This window comes from Hippocampus guttulatus, chromosome 1 (genome assembly GCF_054856545.1).
Source record: "Hippocampus guttulatus isolate MCC_2025c chromosome 1, RoL_Hgut_1.0, whole genome shotgun sequence".
In the NCBI taxonomy this organism is placed as follows: Eukaryota; Metazoa; Chordata; class Actinopteri; order Syngnathiformes; family Syngnathidae; genus Hippocampus; species Hippocampus guttulatus.
Genome location: NC_141261.1, coordinates 11,147,501 through 11,167,065, shown reverse-complemented (window position 1 = coordinate 11,167,065; position 19,565 = coordinate 11,147,501). Strand labels below are relative to the sequence as shown.

Below are 19,565 nucleotides of genomic sequence, written 5' to 3'. Positions count from 1 at the left end.
TTGTCCAACGGGCCATGCAGCGTGAATGTGTAGCCTGTCTAGCTGCCAGGATGAAAACAACACGTAAATGTGGTATTCTGCATCTCTCCAGTTAATTCCAAGAGAATCTCTTTGGAAGACGCCTGCGCTTTACTTTTTGGGTTTTGGGTAACCGTGGGTTCTCCAGGGTCAAATTTGGCCCCTATAAATTCTGCTACTCAAATGCTACCCTTAAATCCCAAAGGGTCAGATTCGGCCCTAATCCTAAATTAGGATTAAAGCATTGAATATTTGAAAAAAACATATATTTTGGTGTTCAGTAAACATATAGCAGTCATTTAATGTATAATTCATCATTTTCCAAAGAAGAAAAAGGTTTTGGGGTTTTCCAGGGTTTTAAATAAGGTGGTGTTGTCGGTACACCCTGAAAAAAACATGACAGTCCTCCCCTCAAATCTACTGGCTGGTGCTGCCCAGATGCTTGGGATTGAAGGACTGCTGGCAACCTTTGTCTCCCTTCACAACTGTTGGGTCAGGAAAAGTTTCTCCCATGGGAGACCAAATTCAATTCACCGCTGTGCCACCTATTCCACTTCATCCACCGCTGATGTCCTCTTTGATGGGAGCGGGCCAGAAGAGGACCAGTCTTTGCCCTTGTTTGACAGATTTTAATTTTAGTTTGGCAGTGTGCCCACCCTGACGCTTTAGTTGATGACTCGCCAACCATAACCTGGGAGGAACAGCCTGAAATCGGTTACCTGTACCGACCCCATTGATGGGGTTAGCCCAGACCCAGATTCTCTGATTACTGCACACACAAACCCATTTTTGAATGTCAGTATTTTCACCATTGCGATGCCTCTGAACTAAAGAAGTAACCCGACCTGATTTTGTGTGAAAAGGTTGTACAGTGGCACATCCGCAAATGAGTAACCTGACTTTCAAGTTTTAGGTTTTTTTTGTTTGTCTTTGTTTTTTCCGAGCCATTACTCAGCTGTGTTGGCACCAAACATAACAGGCAGCACTTTGCCAGATGATCATGCTGCTGATTGCCACTCCCAGTTGAACTTTAATTTAAAACTAAATATAAAACAAAGGGAATTGCATGTTGTGTATTTAAGCGAAGCACGTTACCTTTGTCTGACGACACTCCTGTCGTTAATTTTAACACACCATCCAAAATGCCATTGACAGGCTCACAAAACTAGAATTGAGCATGCAATGATTATGAACTTTTAAACATCTTGTATTTTAACAAGGTATCAGCACATGCGAGCAGGGCATACAACAATACTGTACGAATGTACGAATTGTACTGTACAATACAGGCGAAAAAAATAAAATGAAATAAAATTACAACTTAGTTGTCATGGAACTTGTAATGCTGCCTGCCGCGCGATGACCTGGGCGCGCACACCAGAAATATGCAACACAATGCTTATTTAATTGTCTTGATACCCAGACTGTTTATATTATTATTATTATATTATATTATTTTTGTTTCTGTTTTTTTCAGGCGCTTGAACGGATTTATTGCATTTCCATATTTCATTGGGTAAAGATGTGTTACAAGTGTTTTGAGTGACAAGCGCGTTCAGGGAATGAATTCAACTTGTAAGTCAAGGTAGCACTGTACTTTTAAATGCAAGTTGTGGTTGATCGTCACCATGTGTCCCAAGATTTTGGGATAGTTATTTCATAGGCTATAGTTAATCATAAATTCATGAAGTTATGTCATTCTGTGTTTTGACTCAAATGTTCATTGAATTTAGACCCACATCAATGGTATAACATGGAGCCTGGACCGCAGCCCTTTCTTCCCACAAAAGAGGATGTTCATATTAGATTTTTTTTCTCCTCCTCCCTTCTGATTCTCCATCAGGGAGCCCTTTGCAATTTAATCAAAACTAAAATCATTAAAAAGATCTGAAGATTAAATTATATTGGCATTTGCAAATTTATGTAATACATTTACATTACAATGAAGAAATTAAAATAATGCATTTTAGCTGTCTGGGGTGTATGAAATTTCCACATGGGAAATATAACAAGGAGAAGTGGACAGACTTATTTTCTTTGCCTTTGGTGACACTTAATAGGCTTGCTGAGTTTCCGATTTCATTGGAGGGAAGCTTTGCACACGTCTCCCTTGATAGGCATTCCTTAAACTTAAGATATCCCTCAAACTCTCCCAGGAATTTTTGAATTATAAAATGAAAATATATTCTTAAGGCTTACAGTTGGGGAAATCGAATGAGTTCATATTAAGCACAATTGAAAGTTTTAATGTATGCGTTCGGATAGCAAAGGAGCCATTTTGTTGTCAACGTGTACTGTAAGTCACCAAAACCCCAGGAGTTTCTTAAATGTCGTAATTGATTGCAGGCTTGACGGATGAGGAGGTTGAGTTGGCCATTCGGCGTTCGGGCAGCACAGAAGAAGAGGTCGTGCCTTTGAGAGCTGTAGGCCTACCGCAACCTCCTGACTCTCCTCACTTCGCTGCTGTTCCACACAGTGAGTGCACAACTCATTCTTGTGCTTCATAATGGCATAATTACTATATACAGAACATGGAAAGCTAACGCGCTTTGTTTTGAAGTCGTTAGTTCTATTTTTGGTCTTCCCTCCTATTCCCATTCGAGTTTTTTTTTTTTTTTTTTTTTAACGGATTAAAAAAAAAGGTTCATCTTCATGATTTTGGCCCTATACAGGAAGTGGATGTCTTTGAAAGGGATTGACTGCTGATCCAAATTACAGTTGTTTGGCTGTTTTGGACTGTGCTCTACTGAGTGCTCTTCTAGTTCATCAGACGATTGCCTGGATTTTTTTTCTACATTTTTCCATGTGTTAGAGCAATAGCCTTGATAGCTATTTCAGATTTTGTGGAATATGGCATTGTGGAACACCGCCCCGTGACATCTACCCTTGCCATGGCGTCTCAAACAGTTCCACCGTGGCAAGACCCCACAAGGCAACGTGTGTGTTTATTACCTCGAGGGGTTATAAGTGCCGTCCACTGATTTGCCAATGCAGAATGAAGTCTGCGTTATGCTTAACCCATATGACAATGATTCCGGATGTATTCCACCCTCATTTATTACCACCCTGTCCTTGACTCCCCCGACAACTCATGTTTTGTAATGAAAGTGATGTTGATGGGATGGCCATGTAGTTAGGGGGACTCGTGGCTCTCTGTCCATAGTGGGGGGTTTTATATCAAAATGGCTATGAGGAAGCTGCATAATGAAGTGAGAGCGGGAAGTCTTGTATGGGGGGGTCACGCCGAAAAGAGAGGGCCACCTCCCTTTGATGTCCTTGTCATAGGGACCGTACATGGGGACCCGCATCCATCTCTGTCGAAGTAATGGATACTCTGATCTCTATTTCCATGTGGTAGAAGGACAGGAAGGCCTCCACTGAACCCAATAAATTTGAGAGGAGATTGGAAAACTGGGGGATGGAGTCCACTGTTCCCCAGCTTAAGTGACCAAATAAAAAAAAAAGGAAGATGGCAGCGTGGAAGTGCTCGATGAAAAAGGAAGGGACAGAGAAAGACGAAAGGTCCAAAAGGGGAGGGGTGAGCCGATGAAGACCCAATGTGATGCAGTGAGTCTTGTCCAGGGTCAGCCACCCATACCAAGGACTCGGAGGCCTTTCAGAAGCACAGTATTGTGGGACAGGTGACAGTCTATCGCAGCTATAATGTTGATGAAGACCCAAATTTATGTGGTTACCATATAAATGTTGGGGAATGATTCAAAAATTTTCGAGAGGGAAGGTTACAGGTTCATCCCCTGAATGCCGCCGCAGCGATAAAACATGCCCTTGGTAGGAAACTAACACCATTCACCTTGAAATTATATACCACGTCCAATGTAGCAGTCAATTTTTTATTTGATTTGATTGCCAAATCATATGACGCCAGTAGAAAATGCCACATTAAGTCAAATGAAACTGGCGCTAGAATGTTGTCCCTGTGTCCTGAGGCCCATTTTGTTTTTCATTAGAGCGTCACCTAGTTAAAAGAAAAAAACTGTATCAACAAGACCTGTTTTGTTGTTTAATGACTTTTACGGTTCACTGGTTTTCTTGTGTGGGGAATTTCCAGTTTGACAGACAATTGGCCCTCATGACAGCTTAGACAATGGCATACTTTCGCAGTATCTGTCACTCAGCTGAACATCGACAAATGACTACGTTCAGTTTTTGCCTTGTTTACAGCGCATATCAAAGGTCTACACAGCGCCTGTCCGAATGTCAGATTTTTGTGAAATGAAAAAATGAGACCAAGATAAAGCATTTAAAAAACGTTTTTCCGCCATTGTGACTTTTTTAACCTTAACAACAATAAAGAGTCTTGTGTGTTAGACTTAAATTCATACAAGAACCTCTAATGTAGGGAAATTACTGTGCCTTCTATTGCAACCAATGTATGTTTATATTGGCAGTCATGGATCATTTTAAACACTGTACTTTCATTACCCACTATGGGCCTGATTTACAAAGATCTCAAGTAGGTGGCACTGATTTGTGGGTTATCTCTAACAGATTACATGTGCTTTTGTTGGGTGTGTTGTACGTTATCTCAGAGTGAAATGTTTTACTAAGGTTTCAAATAGTGGGTGCGACATTTTGTGTTCAGTGTGCAATTTTCCTCTTGACCTGCAATTTTCCCCTGTTGTCAAGGTCCAAAAGGCTACAGATGGAGAGACTATGGTGCCTTTGCCATCATGATGGTGGGCATCGCCTACAGCTGTCATCAACTTTACAAGGTGCAGTAGGCCACGCCCCTTTTTGACTGATCTCGAACCGGCTTTGCATTCTTGGTTCGCATTTTTTTTCTGATTGGTTATACGTTATGTTTTATACGCATAAATCTGTCAGTGGTGTCTCTCTGACACTACATTTAAATTGGTGGCCAGCTCATCAATTTGATGAATTATACTGTTATAATAGCCGCCATCTCTGCAGCATGTAACTTTGCTCTGTTTGCTCTCCACTCCTTAAAGTGATCCTGCTTTACGTCAAATCAGAAGCTCATTTAGACCCCCCTCTTCGTTTTTGTTTTTCTCTTTCATACGTTTTGTGACTAACATGGTTCAAATCCTTTTTTTGACATGTGACCATCTAAAAATAATCAGCCTGGTTAGTATCCGGCTTAACAGCACTTGAACATGAGCTCATGGGACCTTTTGTCCTCAGTGCGTTTAATCCCACAGTGGTTGTTACAGTCTGAGTGGCACATGTAGGCCATTACGCTCCATTTGGAGCTGGACCGAAGTTTTAGCACACGATCTTGTGCTAGATGACACGCCGGTTTCCTCTTGGAGTGCACAAGCACGCACGACGCAGCCAGATTCTAACTTTTGCGTCGGTCCTGTTATTCAAACTTTATTTTCACAGTTTTCAGATCAACAAGTAATTTTCTTTCTCGAGAGACTTTAGCTTGCAAAAATGCAGCATGAGTAGTCTTCAGTTTCCCCAGTGCTGGGTTCGCCAGCCCCCCAGTCACCAGAGTGTTGGGATCTCCTAGCGGGACGGCACAGGTTGCTGTCATGTCACAAGAGCATTGCGCCAGTCGCACCATATGTCCTGGCTTCTGCCCATACTTTGTTATTGTGCACCTTGTAAACACCTCCGTCACAGCAACCTATTTATTAGATACCGCGTGTTGACATTAAATTATCCCCCCCTAAAAAGTGTTTATTACTTGCGCTGCTATCGTCTGGTGTCAATTGAGCTGGGCAGAAAACTGCCTCCAAATTGACTGTGAAAGGAGGTACTCCGCCACATTTTTTTAAGAGATGCACTCAAATTAACATTCTTTGCTGAAACCGCAAACCGAAAATGAAGAACTCAAGTCTGCAAACCAAAAGACTGAAAGGGACAGGAACATTCTGGATATTTTGTCAAGAACTTTCAGATTTTTCACAGCAACATTTGCATCTCGGCCAACCACAAACATGCGATGGTACAAGCAAACGTTTGGACAGACGATGTTCGGCGGCCATACGTCCCTCTTGTTGGCTCCCGCCATCGAGGGTAATTCAAAAATTTTCAGTGACCAAATTTTCCATGAATCCTTAATGTTTTTAATAGTTTTATTTGGTGAACACTCTCCTGTGCACACAATCAACTTTTTCCAGTAAAAAAGGGTTTATTTTATTTCTCATTATGTAACCAGTAAACATTAGTATTGTTCTGTCTTACCATTCATAGGGTTCATTGACTTGTGGACTTTTCTCACTTTGGTCGATGTTACAGTATGTTTTCTGGGCTCGAGTTTATAATTATTGTCATGACTGATTTAGCTGAAAAATGTATTTTTTTGTCATGATAATTTTCCTTGATTTATCAGAAAACAAATAAATGTAAATGAAATTGGAATGAATCTAAATCTTAAATAATTGACGGCATTAAATCAGATCCTCCAACTTGAATGTGGAACTAGTTTGATAGATTACGAACACGTTAAAGCAATAATAACAACAGCTGTGAAGGCATTTTCTAATCTACTAATGGCTTCAACACCTGATACTTGAATCACTTGCTCGGACACGGAAATGTGCACTTAATCAGACCCAGTTTACACAATGATACACTAGTCCAATAAAACAATGTCTTTGACCCTCCACTGCCACGTCTTGGTGGCACTTTCTCCTACTCATCTTTCTTCCACTTGCCACCAGAGAGAGAAGTCTAATATTGTGTCACGCTTTTAATTGCAGAAATACATCCTTCCCCTCATTATGGACAGTCGAGAGGACAAGAAGCATCTGCAGAAGATGGAGAGCAACATCGCGGCAATGAGTGGCACGCTGACACAGACAGGTGAAGATTAATATCTTCATCAGTTTCTCCCTCCTTAACATTTTCCCTCATTTATCTGTTGCCAAAATTGGGAGGCCCTGCGCATTTTTAACAAATGATGCCGCTGTCATTTTGCTTTAATTTGAAATTGCTTGTTTACTGTCAGGCTCGGGCTCAATTAATTACGTTTCGCTGAAAAGCTCTTAACCTCAGAATATTAATGAGGAGTCGGGAAATGACAACTTTTTTTCCTCCTCCCCCGCCCACCTTCCATCGCTGCACCGACCCTATCCAGTGCTTCACCGCCATCGTCATCAGCCACGCTCTGCCCCGTAGGTGGCGAGAAAGTTCATTTTAATTTGCTGTGTAGCTTGTGTGCATGTTGGTTGGATGTGCACGCAGCATGGCGCTGTGTGGCGTCTGGGTACAGCGTCGGCCCTCGTGGGTGATTAAGTACATAGTGACAGGTGCGGCTCCCATGTTGGACAGCTGAGGAATCGCAAGCTAACTGTCAGACGCGCAGAGAGTGCGAGAGAGATGCTTCCCTTGCTCTTCGTCAATATAATTAAAAATCCAGGATGGTGTAAATAAGAGGCCCTTTGACAAAGCTTTGACTCAGTGCCACTTTTCGAGTGATGGTACCTACATTGGTTCAACTTAATTCATTCTGATTCTCCGTTTGCACACACAAATGTTTGTCAAGCGAAGTAGTTTTTACCATTAAAATGAATGGAAATAGAATTCATCCATTCAAGCCTTGAACCGAGTCACATCTCCCGTGGCAGACGGCCCAGCGAGGAGCAAAAACTGCAAGGCAACTGCCCCCGGCCGAAAGCGAGCACGCGGAGCCGGAAACCTCCCGCCAAGCCGCCGGAACGCCACCAAACGGCCCACCTGTAATGTCGCTTAGGCCGTGGGGTAGAGGCGGGGAGGGGAGGGAGCTCATCAGACACCGCCTGGACCGTGACACTCTTCAGGGCTTCCTACAAAATCACTTGGTCCTTTCACTTTCTTGCGAGCCATACGGGTTTTAGAGCAAAAAACTGTTTGTACGATGTACCTATGATTGGAGATGGAGGATAATATTACCAACTTGGTCAGTGTTTGTCAAATTGTGAATTGTTGAGTCTCAAGCGGTTCCATGGTTCTTTTGCTCTTGGTCTTTATGCACTCGATAGATGAGACTCTTGTTGGGTAAAGAATACAAACACACTCTTCCGCGGCAAGTGTTGGAAGTCATTTGCTATGACTAGTAGTAGTCAAGCGGCTATTGTAGTTAATGACTGTTGTCGTCCACAATTGGAGTGGGGATGCTGCAATTACTATGCACTACTCCCACTGCCTTTGCTTGGTCTGCCTCTACCTCTCGCTGCGTCCCTCCATGCTGCACTGAATAATAGCGTCCGGTCGTCTCACCGCTGCCAACTGCTCGAACCCCCCCCCCCCCCCCCCCCACTTTGTTAAAGTTCATATGTTTCTCTAGTCCCGAGTGCAACAAGGTGATGTATCGAGTTGAAGGGTGGACTACATTAGTCTCTCTTGGCAGCGCCAGCTCCAGAGTAGGGGCAATGACTCCCATTATGATTTGCCTGCAACTTCACAAAGACAATTAATGAATGGATCTTGGAACAACTTCAGTGCGCTGACGCTGTAATGGAATTGTGCGGCTGTTTGGGCACCCTGCGTTTTTGGGCACCATATTGGTGACCAGCTGGCCACTGGCCTGGACATATGTAGTGTACATTATATTGAGGTATTTACTGAATAATTTACTGAATGGACAATATGAACCCTCCACGCACCAGCTGCAAGCCTCAGATATCGTCGCGTCTCATCTTTCTGCGGCGCACGCGCGCACAGACACACGCGCGTGCGTCCAAGCTACAGCTGCCGCCTGATTCATGCTTTGCCAAAGTCATTGACTTCATTATTCTTGGCTTCATAACTGTGATGACTAGGGATAAGGAATTATGCATTTTTGTCAGTACAAAGGAGTGTAAGGTTGGATTGTGGACGCTTTGGCTGTCGTTGTTTAAAAACTGGCCCAGTGCTAATTCAGAAGTCAGCAGCACAGGCTGGTGGACTGACCTACTCGTATGGAGAAGTGATTGTGCAGTAAGGCGTCATTAGAAACCAAAAGGGCAACCCTTGATTTAGCGCACCCTTCCCTTAGTGACACCTTTTTTAAGAGGGCTATCGCATTTACGTTTATTACAACCCTCAGAGAGTTTGGTCACGTTCAGGATCCCAAACGGAATAAGCAGCTTCAATCCTTGGGGTTTTGGCACCGGCCGTCCTGCTCAAACGTGTGTTTTGTTGGATTCTGCAAAGCATGGAAAGATCAAACATGTCAGCACCCTACCTATATTAAACACCACCCCACCCATTTTAAATACAGGTGCTGCCTCTTTGAAAGATCAAATATTTTGTCTGTGCCGGTTTTCTACCTCACAAACTGGCTCACAAGCTTTTGTCCAAGTGTACATTTATGTGGTTCTCTGCATCCCACCCAGCCGGCTGCAGATCGGGCTTTTACGCATTGGCCTGACAACCTCAGCAGTGGACCGCCACAATAACTGTTGATGTTAATCCTATTAGCCTTGATTTAACACTTTACACGCCCATGATTTATATGAATGTTTATTGGTTTTCTATAATATAATCAGCTCAGGGAAACTTAATGCATTGTTTGCTAATACATGCGTGACTGGAAGCAGGGGGCAACAAACTGTGCCCGCTGTTATTTGAAATCATACACCCGCATCCAACACCAACACTTGAACTAATTCAATCTTCAAAGTCAATGGGAAAAAAAAGAACAATATTTATTCGGATTAGGAGGGACATTTTGTCTGGCAACCTCCTGCTAAATGAGAGCCTTGTTTTTTTTCTTTGTTGATCGTTTGAGGATTTAAGATGCATTAGAAGGCTAGTGTCTGGGTGGATAATGGAAGGTTAGAGACTGTTATTTGATTTAAGTTCAGACACTAGAGATTAATATCTTCATCCTTTGTGCAGCCCCCAGTGACTGACCAAATAGCAGCTGGCTATTGCCTTTAATTATAATTCTTTTTGGACGGCTATGATCTGTGTCAGAAGTTGATGTATTTTTGTATTTTTTTAATTATTTATTCTTGGGTGACACCAACAACGTAGCCTTTCTATCATATTTGCTGTATAGAATATTTTCACTTTTCTTCCCCCCCCCCCCCCCCCTCCTGTTATCAGTTGGACAGCTACAGCAGACCATGACTTCTCTCCAGGAGCTCCTTGTTCAACAGCAGCAGAAAATCCAGGAGCTCTCCCAGGAAATGACTGCAGCGGAGGTAGTTGCCGCCTCGTCGTCATCATTTTATGTATTTCTTTATTTATTTTATGTGTTTGTTTATTTACTCTTTATTTATTTATTTCATTGGGACAGTGCACATTAATCAACACAAGAACAAACGGTGTCAATGCGCTGGACTTAGCATAAATGCTAGTTGTCAGCCGTAGTCCCCAAGGCCGGTTTCTAAAATAGCACAGTGACGCACATAAAACTTTAAAACCACGATGACAGAAACAAGAACCAAATAGGTAAGACATCATAAAACAGACAATACAAACAGTTGCAGTACTCAATTACAAGACAATCGACCAGGACAGACAAATCACTTAGAGCTACAAATTTGCTGGCCAGAAGCCCACTGGGATGGGCTGGAGTCTGGGAACGCACATTAAACACATGTGCATTTTTAGCCAATGTTGAAATTTGTTTGTTTGGTTGTTTGTTTTGAAAAGTCGATAGTTATCACAGTCTGGAATGTGTATTGGCAACTTATTCCAGGATTGCGTTCCTTTACCAGAGGTGACCATTTGACCGAATTTCGCTCTACATCATTACCATCATCTCAGTACGTTTCACTTATTTCAGTGAATCATGCTAGTTCTACTGTATTCGTGATTGCAAAAAAATCTCTACTTAATCATACTGTCATGAATTCTAAGGCTCGCACGGGGTGGATCTAGTCCTTATAACCTATAATTAGGAGGTTCATGCTGTTTTGTTTTGTTTTGTTTTTTTAAAGCCATATTTCTGTGTAATAGTGCAGGCCACTCTCACTCAACTCCCTTATCTTCCCTGAGATCATAGTCCCGTCATATCATTTTGGTCAATAAAGGAAAAGCCTAATAAGCGTGAAACGACATAACAAAGCAGACAGTACTCGAAAGGTTTTCCTGTAATCTTGAAATGTCTTCACCGTGATGATTGTTGGACAGGCAATAACTTTGAAATTGCAAAGGAGCCCAGTAAAGGTGCTCGGCCGAACTCTCCAGATTGATTAGGAGAGGAGCAACGGGTTTTCTCCAGGCTTTTATGCACTAAAACTTCCTGCGCTGCCCTTGCTCATAACTGCCCTAGATAGACAGCCTTATTATGCAGTTTATCATCGGCGCTAAAGCTATGCAACACCAGTATGGTTCATCTCATTATGGGGCCATAATGTTAAGCCATACTATCGTTTGTCTTTGCCTTGATTTTTATAGACAGTGTTGGTAATCTTTTTGGAATTTTAAGTGTTTAGATGAAGTGGTTGTGTTCTAAAAAGTGATGCGCCGGCATGAAACGTTGCTCGTTTTTTTATAACGCGGCTCGTCATTTACTTTATGATCTCTGGGCTCTAAAAAGTGTCTTGGAAGTAGACAATCTTAGACAATGTTTTATGTCCACAGCTTGTTAAGCACATGGCAAGCATCTGGATATCGCAGGGAAACATATGTGGACACATCTGCTTGAGCTCAAATTGGGGGGGATAGAGGTGCCTCCCCGGGACGAGATTGATTTAAAGATTCGTAGCTTGCTTTGTGCCATTTTAAAATTGCAGCTGCTTCTTCTGTCATTCGCAAGAGCAGAAATCTGTTTTTAAATGGGGGGGGGGGTTGTATTTGTAGTTTTTAGTCCATATAAAACAACTGATACATTTTGTTTACTTGAAATCTAATATGACTCTGCTTTTCTGCCCGTGCCACTCTTTATTAATGACAATTCTCGCTGAAGTGGAATCCTGCTGATAAAATAGAGGCGATAATAAGCTCCAGGCACATCACAGGTGGATGGAGAAATGTTTTCCTTCCATTTTCATTTGTCATTTTCAACTTGCATATTGCATTAAAATGTGTCTATTTCATTTGCCGTGAGTACCTTGTTGGAGAGCAGCGGTGTATAAAAAGTATATTTCACATCAAAATACCCATTAAACAAATCGTAAACTCAGCTTTATCGTTACAGCGTCGAGCTTCAATTTTCCCCGCGAGTCTGTGCAGGAAGAATTGTTGGCCGTGGAGGAAATTTGGAAATTGTTTTCAAGTCCAGGATTCAAGATGAGAAGCACATGTTGACGTTTGTGAGCGACTGCTTGTTCACCGTTTGCGGTTTGAAGGGTTCGCCTCACCCCGCTGCTCAAAGTGCGCCACACTTAGCAATTATACCTCGCAACATGGAAATTGTGCCTTTAAGCCAAAACACATGGAGCCTCCAGTTTCCTCGACTGCTAAGTAAACGTTTCTTGTCGTTTGGAAACCACTCATTTGTAGAGGGCATCGAGTAACCCTCAAGTGGGGGGGGGGGGGATGCCTCTCTTGCACAAATACACTTTGGCTGGATTTACATGACCGAACATAGTTCAAATGACACAATTCAGCTTTTTTTTTTTTTTTAAATCAAATTCAAATATGGGTCATGGCAGCATGAAGACAAACTAAAAATGTGGCATCTTCCAAATGTGGACTAAATTGAACATGAATTGGATGCCCGTGCACCTGTAATACATACAGATGGATCGGAGATACAGTTGACCTCCGCGCACTTGTGGGTCAGCACCTGAGGATTCGCAATTAAGAATATTTTCATTTCAGTTTGTTTGGGTTTTTTTTTTTCATTTACCCCTCATTTTAGTGGAAAATATAGATTGATTGTTTATCAGTGTTTTCTGAAGAATTTGTGGAGGGAGGGGAGGGGATTCGGGGGGTTGTTGAAAAAATAAATAAAATTCCCAGATCCATTTCAATGGGCGTCAGTCAGGCTAGCTTACAGCATGTACCATTGAAATTTAAAATAAATAAATAAAAACCCGCTTCTTCTTTTTTTGTATTGTTGCAGCTCGAGGCTAAAATGTTTGTCGCGGTTTGTGTACTTGATTGGGGGTATGTGTGCGTGCACGTTGTTTTCGATAGCTCTAAACAGGGATAAGATAAGAAAACCTTTATTAGTCTCGCAATGGAGAAATTCCCGATTCACAGCAGCAAAGTTATGAAAGGAAGAAGTAGAACAACAAAATATAGGAGCTGCTGGAAAGGCAGCCACTCACGCGGCGCCATTTTGAAGTCAAAATAACAAAAATAACACAACACAACACATAGGACACAGACAGTCGTGCAATCTTCACCACTTTTCTGCATACACTTTGTTGTCTGAAGCAGTTATAGATGAAAGAGGAGAGGATCAAAGTGTCCTTTCACCAGTGGATCAGAGACGTCATGCTGAAAATGTGCACACGTCTGCTACAAGCTAAGTTTCGAAAGCAAACTGCGAGCATCAAATCAGAATATGGCACTTCGACCTGTAGTGGAAACGCAGCCTTTCAATGCGCATTTCAATACCTCTTGGCATGTGATGGTTGAGCCCTTTTTTTTTTTTCACGATTTTGTCTTGGTTCATTTGCTGTATTGCAACAGCCTAAACCGTAAGTATAGATTTGCCTCTGGATGATTCATCCCTGATGCTCAACATATTTTTGCCCCATTATCATTACAAATCTGCCTGTTAACCACGTTTGCCCCGCTGTCTCAACTCACTGATCGTTCTCTTTATTAGCGGGAACAGCGTCGAAGATTAGAAACCGCCTCCTATCTTGTGCGAGACTAACTGCCAGTGGGAAATAGCATAAATGGAGTGAAATCAATCGCACCGTACTACTGTACCAGTGTTTCTACTCAAAAACTCTCCTCTGGGCACTTCCTTTTGAAACTAATTCAATCATAAATCTGCATGTGTTACTTGAAAATGTAGTGTCTGCTGGCAGAGGAACTGAATTCATTTGCCTTCAGACACTCTTAAACAAGGCATGTTAAGATGTTTTTGCTAATGGTCCAGAGGCGTTTATCTTCATTGAGCCAGATGAGCTGTTGTCCTTGAGTGCCGCTCCAGTTGATATGTCTTATTTTCTAGCAATGAAATACAAATTGTTTCATCTATTTTCGGCTTCACAAATACTTAGCCGAGGGAATGTGTATTTACTTTGTCGTATTGACAAAGTAAATACACATTGGTATGGTCAATTAAATACTCGCCTCCAGTTTTTGACATGTTTTAGTATTGCTTGGATGGTTGGACATCTGCATGTTGAGGGTTTATTTATTTATTTATTTTTTTAACAATATGTTCAGCGAGATGAGTGCACAGTAAAATTCTCCTCTGTAAGCCCTCACAGATGCCACAGAACCCTGCACCTGCTTTCCAGGAAGTTAGCTAACAGTCTCATTTGCATAAATCCATCTCGATGATGAAGTCACAAATTGGCTGAACGTTAGCTTGTAGGGCTAGTATCGTGACTGGTGAAAATATGTGGTAAAAAGGCTTTGATCTTATGATCACAAAAGTCTGCCGTGGAGTTAATAAGCTCTGAATGTTTTTTTAAAATGTGGAGGGTGAATTATTGTATTGGGATTTTCCCTGCCATATCTACACATGACTTGCTCGAATGCAACAAAACAAACAAACAAAACAACAGGCATTATTTACCTGTTTGTACAATTCATCGGGGAAAATTAGGACGGCGATAGCACAGACTAGCAGAAGGAAGAAAAAAAAACACAATTCGATCTTTTCTTCGGTAGTTGCCTCAGGTCTTTCCTGTGCACTGCATTTGATATAGCACCTCCATCATGGCGCAACACTGCAGTTGCAGTTAGAATACGAAGCTGCCACAGGAGGACATCATCGATCCCTCGGCACAGCTGGAGCTTTACGCCGTGTTGAGCGATGTCACTTGGGGCGGCACAAAATTAGCTGGAGGTGGCTGCCATGCAATTTTGAACGCAGGAAAAAGCCATATATGTATGTGTGTGTGTGTGTGTGTGTGTGTGTGTGTATATATATAATATATATATATATATATATATATATATATAATTTGTTTTGGTTTTGTTGTTAAGGATCCAGGTCTCCTTGCATTTCAAAGTGAAAGTGAACTTTCAGATCCCGGGGATTTTATTGTCGTTGCCTTGGAATGGATTGCTGATAATTATCTTGATCAGCAGTTTGTGCAAGCATCAGATCTTACAAGCTTCTGCGGTGTGTGAGATATGTCAGCACTTGAGGTTGAGCGCACTTTCAGTCTCAGTGGACATTGATACGCCAACACTTAGCTTGCAGCCAAGCACTTAACACTGAAGTTCCACACAATGTGTGTGTGCGTGTACGTGTGTGTGTATACCTGCTAACATAATGTATCTCAAAGCTGAAATTCAGCACGGGATTAACGTGTGATGAGGTTTCCTTGAATTTAATAAGACATGTCAAGAGATTGTGTTGCTCGACAGCATCGATGTAAGATAATACATGTTATGTTATGGAGCAAGAGGTTAACAGTTTCCTTGTAAACCCCCCCCCCCCCCCCCCCCCCTTCATATGAAGTGATATAAACCATTGCTTCTCAACTGCTCTCACCTTGGGACTCACATTTTCCCGACACCCGACTAAATAAAAAGTTATTTTTACTTTTCATCTTTCCTATCTATTTTCAAGAGCCGAAGACTTGTTTTTAGCACTTGTCCTCATAACGTCGCAGTTGAGCTGGCGACTGTCCCTGCTGACTTTGGGCAAGAGGCAGAGCGCAGTGGGAGGAAAAAAAAGCATTCCCTTTTGGAATTGTATCTGCGCAAATTGGTCAGAAAATATAGTCTCACCTTCATCTAAATCACAAGAATAAACCAACAGGCTCAATACTTTTTTCTTTTCATGCTCTACTTCTCTGCACAGGTCGGCAGGAAGCTAATTGGAACTGAGCATCTCCTTGGGAAGAGCACAGCTAATTTGTTTTTAATTGGTCAAATATAATGCCTTACAGCACACAGGTACGAGATTGAAATGATTTGGCGGCCCACTCGCTGGCACTCGCGGCCCAACTTTGGGCCTGAATCTAACTCAGTCCAGAAGGCCATTGAATTACGAAATGAAGATGAACGAATGAATATATTGATACCTTGGGAAGGGAAAGGGGTTAAGCGAGTTCTAATGAGGTGACGACTGTAATAAAAACGTTGTCTGTTGGCTCCCGATCGAACAGCTCGAAATCCTGGCTCCTTATTATCAGCAAGGTTTCGTAGCCGATAACCACCATCACCGCTGAGAAAATGCATCTCATCGCCTCCTTTTCTTTTAGCCCTTGTTTTTCCTCCTCGGCCTCCTCCTGGCTCAGTAAATGAGCGTGATCCCTTTCAGATGTGATTCAATTAATTTCTCTTAGATTTAATTACAAGCGATAGAGTCCAAATTATCACTCTTTCCCTGATAGGGGGTCTACGATTCCTAACAAGCGTCCTCTAGTGAGTTAGGAGAGACTTAATTACGGTTTTAGTTGAGTTTCCCCATGACTTTGCCCCTTCTCACTTGAGTATCCTCACGTAATCTCTTCTTGCTCGTATGCGCGTCCTAATTGTAGGAACAGACACCGTCTATCCTTCCAGCGCTCTACAGTTGAACTTAAAATGACTCACCTTCTGTCGCATGTCTATTTGCAACGGTACAAGCATTCCAGTAGTTTGCAATGAACCTACAAAACGGTGGCGAAACAGCTCGGTCATTCTTAACTTAGGTTCGATAGAACCCCAAGGTTTCGGTGAATCGGTCTCAGGGGTTCGACGGAGCCTCTGCCAAGGAGGTTAAGGCACACCCGACTCAACATGTCATTTAGTTATGTCACACCCACATGGCCTTCACTGGCTGCAGATGATCACATGACATTGCTTGTCCAATCAGTGCTGCGGGAAATTTCGTTCGCTCAGTAGTCAACGTGTGACTGTCGTGATAGTACGTCATGTGATTTATTTATTTTTTTAAATGTTTTAACACATGCTATGTCGAGCAAAATAAGAACGTGGTCAGACGAATATGTACAACATGGATTCACATGCATCACAGAACGTGATGGCACTCAGCGTCCTATCGACATAATTTGTCATGCCATGTTGAGCAACTCCACTCTCGCACCGGCAAAACTGAAGGAAGACTTCTGGAATCATATTTTTATTTTTCACTAAGGGTTCGGTGAATCTGCATGTGAACCGGTTGGGTTCGGTACCTCTAACAAGGTTAGGAAGCACTGCTCTATTGTGAGTCATCGCAAGGCTTCTGCATGACATTTTTTGCATTTTGACTTATGGATGCAGTAAAAAATGAAATTATGCTCTGTTTTTATAGTTGTTAACAGTGACCCACCAAAATGCCAACCAGATACACTTTAATCCCGTTTACTCTCCCTGTATCACAAACCTTTGTATTTTTCTTTTACAGGACCCGAACAATTAATTGACTAGCCGATTAAATCGTCCAATTATGGCCCTTCAAACATCGGTCAGAATTATTTTTACCCTTATGTACGCTAACCATTTACAACACTTGTACACAAGTGAGACTCGTCTCATTATTCATTGCAGATGTAATCTATACAATGACCTTGTATCCCCAAATACTGACTATATGAAGAAATTTGTTGATCAAGTCATTTTATGGCCATTCAAAACAAAGCATATTGTAGTCGGGACAAGCAATGCTTAGGTTGGCAAAGCAAGATGTGCTGATGACACTGACCTGATGTCACTATTTTACACACACTTCAGTCACATTAAAAATAAATAAATAATAGTAAAATAAAATCATAGTGCAACATCAATCAAAAATAAATGTGTCAAATATGACACACAACTACTCACAGGTACTTGTAACACAAATTTGTGTGGGAAGCATTAATATCCTTTTCCATCCATCCATTTTCCAATCCGCTTATCCTCACGATGGTCGCGGGGGGTGCTGGAGCGTATCCCAGCCGTCTTCGGGCAGTAGACCGGGTACACCCTGAACCGGTTACCAGCCAATCGCAAGGCACACATAGGCAAATGACCATCCGTGCTCACAATCCCACCTAGGGACAATTTGGAGTGCCCACTCGACCTGACATGCATGTTTTTGGAATGTGGTAGGAAACCGGAGTACCCGGAGAAAACCCACGATTTTCTTTAAAAAAAAAAAACAACGATATATATATCCATAGGGCCCGACCGACCAGGAAGGATTTTTGTGAGGCCGATGATTTTTTTAAGAAAATCGTGGGTTTTCTCCGGGTACAGAGTTTTCATGTGTGCATCAGAGATGAAATGACAGAGTGCAAAGCAGTAAAGCCATGATTTAAAACACTTGATGTTATTTTTATGGAGAGTAGGCACATTTTCGTTAAAACGGCATGATTCTTGCTGTGGGGCCATAAATATACAGTACCTGTCACAGGATTGTTTGTCCTACAAACCACATGCAGTAGAGAGGTCGCCCACGTGACAGCTGAGCCTCATGACAACCCACACAAGTATGGAGGCTTTTTGTGTTGACCGTGTTTGCTTACTCAGTAGTCTGTCTGGGTTTTTTTGGGTTTTTTTGGGGGGGACAAAGCTGTTTTTGTAATGATTTCCATATTGTGCTGAGTGACAATGGCGAGGTTGTTGAAAGAGGTGTGTTGACTTTGGGTGTATTCATTGTGTGTCATATTTTCCCTATAGGCGGCGTCTGCAACCAGTCGCATCCTGGACAACCAAACGGTTGGAGAGCTGAAAGGCGAGATAGTCTCTTTGAAGGGTTTACTGCTCAGCAGGTAACAAAGTTATTCAGTCATTCACCCCCGCCCACCCTCCACTCCCACATATTGAGCGACAGTATTGAACAGGATCATCCCTCTTGAAATCCTATATTTTAATCGCACATGTTATTTGTAAGTTTTCATCTATCCACACCATGTTAGTTTTTAGAGGATTCGTATATTTTTAATGGGCAAGACAAATTTTTCTCCACCAATTCATAGTTGCATTTGTAAAACAAGTGTCACGAGCATCATGTTCAAATGTCGTCATAGACATAGATCCAAACATGGCCGACAATGGGATCATTTTCTTCACTGGGTTAAATCGTGAATAGTTACATTTACTTAAGCTGACCTTTTTATTGGAACCTGCTTTTTATGATACATATTTTAGCATTAACTAGTGGCGGATGCCTGGTGAGAAACAGTGTGGTTATTTACCACAATTCATTTACAGTCTGATCTATCTAGCTATCTAGCTATCTATCTACAGTATACATCTATATATAATATATATATATACACACACACACACACACACACATATTTTCGTAAGGGGAAATAAAAGCATGCCAAATGTCGCCATCATTTCATGTACAGGTCATCGTCTTGCAAACATCATGCCGCAGTCTTGTTTTGAAGTTGTACTGTTCCAGGAATCGCACAAACATTTATGTTTAGGGGGGAATTAATAAAAGATGAAATGGTCTTCCAAATTAGTCGCACACTTAGACAACCATAAGTGTCAAAAGTGGTTTTGGGGGTATCGTCTCACTGTGGCATTAGAGGTTACAGATTGCACCATTGCTTTTATTTTGCAACGTGCCTTACTTAGCCCATTAGCATACCGCGGTCATCAGCATTTCAGCACCGTCTTCATTTTCACACATT

The 19,565-nt window shown here is 42.0% G+C and overlaps 1 protein-coding gene across 2 annotated transcripts in view; it reads left to right on the top strand.

Annotated features, from left to right (window-relative positions):
* Positions 1–19,565, top strand: part of pex14 (peroxisomal biogenesis factor 14) — a 51,770-nt gene that overhangs the window by 29,086 nt on the left and 3,119 nt on the right. For both annotated transcript variants that reach the window (XM_086109389.1, XM_086109395.1), the window contains exons 4-8: positions 2,365–2,493; positions 4,666–4,751; positions 6,708–6,810; positions 10,018–10,115; positions 18,598–18,689. In XM_086109389.1, the coding sequence (XP_085965515.1) occupies positions 2,365–2,493; positions 4,666–4,751; positions 6,708–6,810; positions 10,018–10,115; positions 18,598–18,689 (508 nt within the window). The remainder of the gene's footprint in view (positions 1–2,364; positions 2,494–4,665; positions 4,752–6,707; positions 6,811–10,017; positions 10,116–18,597; positions 18,690–19,565) is intronic.